At 45.0% G+C, this 9876-nt stretch overlaps 1 protein-coding gene across 3 annotated transcripts in view; it reads right to left on the reverse strand.

Moving 5' to 3' along the window:
- Sae1 (SUMO1 activating enzyme subunit 1) overlaps window positions 1–9876 on the reverse strand; it is a 65113-nt gene that overhangs the window by 53696 nt on the left and 1541 nt on the right. For all 3 annotated transcript variants that reach the window (XM_021219008.2, XM_021219006.1, XM_029532158.1), the window contains exon 2: window positions 2597–2708. In XM_021219008.2, the coding sequence (XP_021074667.1) occupies window positions 2597–2708 (112 nt within the window). The remainder of the gene's footprint in view (window positions 1–2596; window positions 2709–9876) is intronic.

Consider the following 9876-nt stretch of genomic DNA (forward strand, 5'->3'; position numbering starts at 1 on the left):
GATGCCCTCTTCTGGTGTGTCTGAAAGCAGCTACAGTGTACTCACATATAATAAGTAAATAAAATCTTAAAGAAAAAAATCCCTTGCCAAAGCAGTCTTTCCACTTGATAAACACCTCCTTAACTCTATTAGAACCCTAGGAAACGTCTCCAAGTCTCTGCACCGCAATCTGAGTTACGGAGGCCAGACTGGCTTCTGGATAATGCTTTGAGAATGAGAACCAGACTGTAAGCACCCTTTTTTACAGTGAACAGCAGACTTCAGGGTCCCTGGGAAGTGCTCTAAGATGTGTGAATGTAGACTAAATAAAATGCTAAGGGGCAGGCATTAAAACCCTCATCTAAATGAAAACAAAGTCTGAGAGGTCTATTGTCCAGTTGTAGAAGCTGGGACTATAGCCAAGTCCACATGATTTCACAGCTTTCCAAACTATTTTACACCTCTTCCTCCAATGGTGTTCTCTGGGAAATTGGGGAAGGAAAAGCATAGTGCATTTTCTTATCTGATGGGAGGTGGGCTGGTTAAAGTAGCACTAGGCTACAGAAAGTCCATTATAAACCACGCCCAACTCCAACCCTGGAGTGCTTTGATATTTGCATCACCGCCCAGGTTCTCTACAGTGTAGCTGGGGTTGAGGATACTCAAGGAGAAAGCACTGTGGCCCTCCAAGTGAGTAGAGGAAGAAAATCAGCCCATGCCTCCCAACACTTGGCAGCGCTTAGCACTCTTCTGACATTAGAGCCACCTCACACATCTGGGATGTAAAAGAACCACTAGAGCCCCACTGGCAGATAACTGCTTGGTGGAACATGTACTAATCCTCCTCCAGATGTGCTCCAGCCTCTAGAGGGCACTGTAGTCTTAGAACTATCATCTGTCCTGACTGCTCACAGATATGTGTTTTCTTAGATTTTCTTTCTTTTTTAAGTGTCTGATGCATGAGCGTTTTGCTATGTAGCCCAGGATGAATTTAAACTTGCAGCAACCCTCCTCCCTCTGCTGAGTGCTGGGGTACAGGTATGTCTCACCATACCACTTTCCTCTTAGGTTTAACTTAATCCGTTTTTTAGATGGGGATTTAGCCTAGTTGGCAATAATATCTGTCTAACAAGCAATGAAGCCATAGGTTTAACCACTAGTGCTTCATAAAGTGTGGTGGCTCATGTCTGTAGTAACAGCACTGGGGAAGTAGAGGCAAGATCAGAGTCCGAGGTCACTTGCTCAGTTAGCTTGAGCTAACTGAAATCCTACCTCAATAGCAATAAAAATACCAGAATCAACGGCATATTCTTTTAACCTCGGCACTGGAGGCAGGGGGCAGGCTGGTCTCTCGGCACTGGAGGCAGGGGGCAGGCTGGNGGCACTGGAGGCAGGGGGCAGGCTGGTCTCTCGGCACTGGAGGCAGGGGGCAGGCTGGTCTCTCGGCACTGGAGGCAGGGGGCAGGCTGGTCTCTGAGTTGGAGATCAGCTTGGTCTACACAGAAAGCTCCCAGCCAATCCCTACATAGTCAACAGCCTCATGCGGGCATGGAGAAGCATATGTCTGCCTTTAATCCCAGCACTCAGAAGGTGGAGGCAGGTAGATCTCTGTGAGCTCAAGACCAGACTGGTCTACATAGCAAGTTCCAGGGCAGTCAGGAACCACAGAGAAACTGTCACAAAAGAAACTAACAAACAAGTTATGGCAGTGAGTAAGTAAAAAGAAGAAAGCTTATGGCTTTCTTCATATTACAGTAGAAAGTTCTAGTTTTTTGAGACAAGGTCTCATAGGGTTTGAGGCTGCACTCCCATTCCCATTGCAGCCTGAACTACTCGAGACCCTGTCCCAAAAGACCAAGAAGCAAGCAAAAACAAAAAATTGCTAGAAAATTTACATGTCAGTGAGGCTTGAAAATGTATAAACAAACACTTCCACCCTAAAGGAAAGATAGGCCAGAGAGCTATATGTGGACCGGGCACTGCTGTGCTATCGCTATATGATGCAGTTTAATACTGGATGCTCACTCTTCTCTGAATATGCAGTCTATATACCTTCTCTCTGATTCAGTGTTTTTCAAAGTAATGATGGTGAGGCATCTACAAAATTATTTTGATTATTTAAAAAAATTTTTTTAATTTATATACCTTTATTTTGTGTGCACTGGTGTTTTGCCTGCATGTATGTCTATGTAAGAATGTCAGCTCTTGGCGTTCTGGACAGTTGTGAACTGCCATGTGAGTATGTAGGGATGTGAACTCTGGAAGAGCAGTCAGTACACTTAACTGATGAGCCATCTCTCCAGTCCCACTGTGACTTTTTTTAGGACCCTCATTATGTAGCAAAAGCTAGTCTTGAATTTATAGTCCTGCCTCAATCTCCTGAGGGTTGGGATTATAGATATGTGCCATCACACTGAACTGAGCCATGTTCTGTATGTTCCCATTCCTGAATCACTCCAGCCCTGAATCAGCGGCTCAGGGGTTGAAGGCTATGTGTTTGCGTAAACCTCCATCCAGGCCTCAGTTTCCCACCTACAGTGCCACTGAACCTGGATTTGTCCAGCACCACTGGCATCATGGCCTTTTGAGGGAGACAGGGCAATCAGATGGCACGTACCTGTTCGTGGTCCAGCATGGTGAGCCCTTTGACTCCTGCCAGGATAAGATTCTTGGCAATTTCAGCCCCAAGTCCTTTCATGCCAACAATCAGCACCCGGGAAGCTCGAAGCCTGTCAAACACATGCTATGTTAATCTGATGACCCCAAGTAGTGGGACTTGTTCAATCACAGAATAGTAAAAAAAGAAAACTTAATTTTCATTATACACACCACAGAAACATCACTGAACCTTCAGATCTAGAAAACTGGTCCCAAACAATTCTGCACAGAAAAATTACTTCTTTATTGAGCACGTACTGTACATCCTCTCCACAATGTGCAGAGCAGTGAGAAAGCAGCTCTTCAAACCTAAGACCAGATGATGGGGCAGGGGGATATAGCTCCATCGGTACAATACTTGCCTTGCATGGATGAGGTCCTGCATGGATCCCCAGAACCACAAAATAAATGAATAAAAAGAGGACAAAGGAAGATGTAATTTTAAACAACAAGTGTTACATAATGATGAAAACCTTTCTGAGGGAGTATATCTGTAATCTGAATGGCTGAGAAGCTGAGACAAGAGAGATCTAAGGAAGTTCACATCCAGACTGGATTACAAAAACCTTGTCTCAACAACAAAAAGAAACCCAGAGAAGGTGCTTTTTAATCAAAATGAAACAGACAACCAGTCAACACACAGATAACTGAAAAGAAAGTATTCCAACTATAGAAAACACACAATCTCCAAAGGGGATGCTTGAAGCTGGGTGTGGTGGAACACACTTCAGTCCCAGCACTCGGGAGGCAGAGGCAGCAAGATCTCTGTGAGTTAGAGGCCAGCCTGGTCTACAGAGCGAATTCCAGGACAGCCTGGGTTGTTACACAAAAAAACCTGTTTCAGAAAAAAAGAAAAAGAGAACAGAAGGAGGAAAGGGGAACGCCTGGCTTGACCGTTTTCAGAGACAGCAAAAACAAAGAAGCTGCAAAGTGGCACAGAAAGGGTGAGTGTGAAGTATGAAAACGGGGGGCACAGCGCGAGGGTTCTGGGGGCACTAGAAGCCATAGGGTGAGAAGATGACACCACAGGTAACAGAAGACTGTAGTGGTTATGTGTGCACACCCACTCAAACTAGTATAATACCCAAAGAGGTGGCCAAAAGGACAGTGCATTTATTGTGGTATTGGGGACTGAACTCAGGGGCTCCAGCCAGAGCAGGCAAGCGCTTTACCAATGAAGTAGAACCCCAGCTTGGCAAGAGGAGCATGATTTAATCTGGAGCACACATGCAAAACACATGGCAGCATAAGAAGATGTGGGTGCACACCTGTAATCGCAGCCCTGGAGAGGTGGGGACAGGGTAAAGGGTGGGTTCAGAGTCGTGCTCCACAACATAATAAGCTTGAGGCCAACCTGAGCACAACAAAAACAGGTAGGGGATTCGCTCTCCATAAAGGAAAATAAGACGAAAAACAAACAAAGCACCCAGAGACCACCAGGGGCTCTTCTCCAAAACGACTTCAAGGATCAGTGAGTGCTTACTAGAGTTACATTGAGTCTTCAGTAATGCCCAGTGGCTGTCAGGGTCTGGGGTGCATATCTAAAATCCTAAGGAAGAAGGATGTGAAGTTTGAGGCCAGTTATAGTACTATTTAATTCTAAAGCTAAAAACAAAATAAAGCTGGACATGGTGGCATCCTATAATGCCAAGTACTTGGATCAGAAGCACTCGGGAGGCAGAGGAAGGCGGATTTCTGAGTTCGAGGCCAGCCTGGTCTACCAGGACAGCCAGGGCTATACAGAAAAACCCTATCTCAAAAAACAAAAACAAAAAAACACACACACACACAAAAAAAGAAGCTCAAGGTCATTCTTTGCTTGAGGTCAGCCTAGGCTATGAGACTAAAAGATGGAGGGAAGAAAAAAAAGGAAACCTCAGCAAGGCATGGTGATGCACACCACACTAGCTCATATGAGAGCCAACTTTATGGCTATGCAGTAGAAATACTCTCAAAAGAAAAATGAAAAGCTGCTGTGTAAGCCAGGCGGTAGCAGCAGCACACATCCTTCATCCCCGCACGGCAGAGGAGAGGCAGAGGCAGGCGACGGACCTCTGGAGGCCAACCTGAACTACAGAGTGAGCTCCAGGACAGCTAGGACTACAGGAGAAACCCTGTCTCGAACAACCAAAAACAAACAAACAAACAAGGCAGATAAATGCAGAAGGATTACTGCAAAATTGAAGCCACCTTCATCTTTGAACTGAGTTCCAAGCCTGTCAGGACCACAACAAAAGCGTTGTCTAGACTCTGAAACCGGGCACGTAAGAAACTGGACATGGGTGTTAAGATAGACTTAGTCAACTTCTCTTAAACCCCACCATCTTCTTATAAAAAGACTAGCTAGTCATGCACTTGAATCTGGATTTTTTTTCAGCACCCACTCCCAAAAAGAATTGTTTGAGACTTGGTCTCATGCATACTAGGTGGCCCTAAAACTATGTAGCAGAGGATAGCCTTGAACTTAGACCCTCCTGCCTCTCCCTTCAGTATGTACCTTCTTGCCTAATGTATTTGATACTAGGATCAAACCCAGGTCTTCAGCACCTGCACTACATTCCCAGCTGATAAAATCTACAGCTCATATTTAGTTGTTCAGGACTTGTCTGTACTACTTTACTAGATTTATCAGCTATTATAAGACTACTACTCACCAAGACTTGACAATCAATCAGAACATTCCACACCCTTTAAACACACTTCCTCTTTGACCCATTCAAACTCCCCCACCCCAAAGCCGTCTCCTCAAAGCCTGAGGAGGCTACTATTCACTGTGGCCTTTATCAGATTTAGAATCACCAGTACACACAGCTCTGGGTATGCTCTATGACAGTGCTTATTAGATAAAGGTTCAATGAAAGAGGGCAGGCCTACCCTGACTGTGGGCAGCACATCAATGCAGTGGCTCACATTCGATAAAAAGGAGAAAAAAAGACAGCAAGCTGGCTCAGGTTCCACAAGCAAAAATGTTCCTTGCCTGAAGACGCAAGCCTGAGAACATGAGTTCCATTCTCAGAAGCTACAGAAAGTTAATGAGAACCAAGTCCACAACGATGTTCCCTGACCTCCATATATATACCTGCTCAGACATTCAATAATAAATAAAATTCTTAGCACTCAGGAGGCAGCAGCAGCAGGTGGATCTCTGTGAGTTCAAGACCAGCCTGGTCTACATAACTACATCCTAGACCCTGTCTCAAAACAAACAAAATAATAACGTTTAAAAAGGCAGTGGGGAACAGAGTGCCAACTGCTCACCTGTTTGCTGACGAGATGCAATTCCACCAGTTTCCTCACATCCTTGCCACTGTAGCTGTACAGATTGTACACTCAAAATATACCACAGCAACGAGAAAATAATTATCACACAGCTTTTCTCTGTAACTTNTTTTTTTTTTTTTTTTTTCCAAGACAGGATTTCTGTGTAGCCCTGGCTGGCCTCAAACTCAGAAATCTGCCCGTCTCTGCCTCCCAAGTGCTGGAATAAAGGCGTGCACCACCACCGCCTGGCTGTAACTTCTTCATTACATTATTTGTTTTGTATGGATGTATGCATGTACACATGAGGAGGTCAGAGGAAACTGGAATCCATTCTGTTCTTCCACTTTTTAGGTTCCTGAGACTGAAATCATGCTGTCAGGCTTTGCAGCCAACACCTTTACCGCAGAGCAAGCTTGTCAACCTCAGGGGCCCTTCCTACCATGGCACACTCAAGGGAGAATGACGTCTCCAGAACTTTCCTTGCAGCAGCAATATTTACAATCTCTAACGGTCCTAATGGTGCAGGCTTGCCATCCCAGTTGCTCAGGAGGCTGAGACAGGAGAATCAGAAGTACAAAGAGCTGGCTGGGAGAGGTGCTCACGCCTGTGAATCCAGCGGGCCAAAAGAAGTTCCAGACCAGCTGTTACAGAGTGAGACCCTGTCTCAAAACACACACATAGATGACTAGAAACACTAGGCAGAGGGCTACTCTGCGAACAAATTTATAAAAAGGGAGAAAAGGCTTCTGACCAGTCTCAGGTTACTGCATGGCTTCTCCAGCCCCCAAGCCCCATCCACTACAACACAGCTCTTCAGAATGAGGGGTCTGCAACTATTCTCTCTTTATTTAGCAGCAATCAAAAATGAGTATCATGTTTTAATCTTAACCACACATGCCAAGGCCCCAGAGACCATAGCTTACTTATGGCTCAATTACATGAAAAAGGCTTAAAACACTACCTGGCACACAGTCAGCACTTAATGAAGTAGCTATTATTTATACTCTGTGAAGTAGCAATTCCCCTTCTAGGAGTCAATCCTACATAAGTACATGAGCATGAAAATTATACAGAGGCTTGCACCGTGGCAATATTGCAGTCAGTGAGGTGTGTCGGAGGCACATTATTTGAGTTGAAAAAAGTATGCACACCATACACATCCTTCCACTTACCCAACCTTTGCCATGTGATCATCACTTCTTACTTATAAAACCTAACAGCACCCACAAGTGAGCAAGCAAGCAAGCAAGCACATACAGTTCCAGCTATGTTGGAAGCTGAGGCAGAAAGATCATCACTTGAACCCAGGAAGAACAAAGCAAGACCTTGTTTCTTTGTTTAAAAATAAAAATACTTATTTATTTTGTTTCATTTGCTTGCACACACCTCTGTGCACCACATGTGTGCAGAAGCCACGGTGGCTAAATCCCCTGGAAGTGGAGTTCCAGGAGGTTGTAAACTGCCATGTGGGTTCCAGAAACTGAACACCAATCTCCTGAGAGCAGTAAGTGCTCTTAACTGAGTCATCTCAACAGCCCAAGACCTAAAAGTACAAAAACAGAGAAGCTGTGGCTAGAACTCAGTTGATAAAGTACTTGCCTAGCAAGTACAAAATACTGGGCTCCATCCCCAGCACAGCATAAATGGTGTGTGGCACACAGCTGTAATCCAATCACTCCAGAGACAGAGAGAGAGGCAAGAGACAGGAGGACCAGACGTCCAAGGTGATCCAGATGAGTTTAAAGCCAACCTGGGTAACAGGAGACCCTGTTGAAATGCATTTGGCTGCCATGCTTTCATGTCCCTTACAATCTACTGTCCCCATTTCAAAGACATGTTTTGAGACAGGCAATGGTGGCACACACCTTTAGTCCCAGCACTTGGGAGGCAGAGGCAGGAGGATTTCTGGACTCAAGGTCAGCTTGGTCTACAGATCTAGTTCCAACACAGCCACGGCTACACAGAGAAACCCTGTCTCAGGAGGTTGGGGGAAGACATGCTTTGTTTAACCTACTCGGTACAATTCAGGGTTTCATATGCTAGGCCCTTGCTCTAGCCACTGACCAGCCCAGACAAACCTTTTACATGTAAGCTGGATTTTATCACGTGTTCAAATCTTTGAATGGTCTCTCTGCAACCTTAGTGGAAAATCAGTCCTGTGGATCCTCTTATTTTTCATTCTATACTCTTTCACCTGCTAAAGCTTCTCTTCTCAGGAAGTAAGGCTGCTCCCAACAAAGACCTGGGTATTAAAGGATCCTATTTGACCTCTCAAGCTTAAACAAGTGACTCATTCATTATCAGACTTTCTCTAGGAAAGCAGCATTTTCCTAGAGAAGCCCATAGTGATCTAAACTTGGTGGGGTTTGTTTTGGTTTTGTTTTAAGGAGGGGGAGATAGGGTAAAGATGGACATCAGCTACTGAGCCCTTTCTTACATAGTGCAAGAAACAGAACGTAGGACTCTGTATAAGCTAAGCAAGCACTTTACCAACTGAATTATACATCAATGAGCATAACACCATGCTTAAGTGACAAGGCACAGGTCAAATTTCAGCCAACAAAACATAAACCTCTATGCTAACTGTGCTACATTATTAAAATCCTCAGAGAGAAAAGGCTTAAAACAGAAATTTGTTTTGTTTTTGATAGTCTCATGTAGCCCAGGCTGGCCTTGAACTCCTAGCCCTCCTGAAGCCACCTTGGAAGCACTGGGATTATAAATCTCTCTGCACCTGTGATGCCAGCGCTCCTAGCACTGGGCAGGAGGACTGCTCCATGTCTGATGCCAGCTCAGGTTAGAGTGAAGCCCTGTCTCAAAGGAAAACTAACCCATTTGCTGGGATAGGCTGGGAAACTGGAGTATTTGTAACCCAAGTAAAACACATGCCTAGCATGGGATTCCGCCTCTGGCTTTGAAACTGTAACTGCTCATAAAACCTCTTAGGGATGTCAGTAGTTCAATACTCTTAATATTGTCCCTTCTTCTGTTGAGTTGTTCATGTGCTATCTCATTTACGTCACATTATCAAAAAGTACATTCATTCCCTTTCCTTTTCAGAGACACTATATATGTGCACATCTGACTGTATGTATGTGCAACACGTGTGTGCAGTGCCCACAGAGGCCAGAAGAGGATTTCAGATTCCCTGCAACTAGAGTTACAGGTGGTTGTGAGTCATCTTGTGGATGAGGGGGAACAAAACCTGACCCTACTTTCAAGAGCTGCTCTCTAGCTCCCACCCTACCTCCTACCCCCTTTAAAAAGTAAGGGTCTCATTATGTAGATCATGTGGCCTCAAGCTCACTGGGAATAAAGGTGTATGCCAGCATGCCAAGGCCTTGAACTTCTGATCTTCCTGCACTTACCTTTCGAGGGCTAAGATTACAGACATGCACTAACACATCGGTGCCTCCCTCCCTCCTCAGCCTCCTGAATACTGGAATTACAATGTATAGCTTTCTGGTTCGACTGTGGTGTTTATGTAGACCTAACTTGCCTCTGATAGGATTGAAGCTTGTATCACCAAGCCTGGCAGCATTTTGGTTTTTGAAGTAAGGTGTCATTGTACACCTCACAATGGCATTAAACTCACTCTGTACTGAAGATTAACTTTGAGCCCACTCCTCCGTCCTCAGCCCCTTAAGTGCTGCAATGTCAGGTGTATACCACTGCCCTAGAGCCTTATTACTATGGAATTTTATTATTTATGAATATTGCTCTTAGTCCCCATCAGAACATAAGCTTCAAGTTGGGAAGGAGCCTATTTGGTTCAATAAAAAATGCTCAAGGAGCCCAAGAAAGCTGCCTCACCTAGTAAAGTGCTTGTCTCAAACGCTGGGGGACACCTGGCAACCTGAGTTTGGACCTCAAAAACTACATAAAGAGCCGGGCGTGGTGGCGCACGCCTTTAATCCCAGCACTCGGGAGGCAGAGGCAGGCGAATTTCTGAGTTCGAGGCCAGCCTGGTCTACAAAG

The sequence above is a fragment of the Mus pahari genome, chromosome 19 (genome assembly GCF_900095145.1).
Source record: "Mus pahari chromosome 19, PAHARI_EIJ_v1.1, whole genome shotgun sequence".
Classification (NCBI taxonomy): Eukaryota; Metazoa; Chordata; class Mammalia; order Rodentia; family Muridae; genus Mus; species Mus pahari.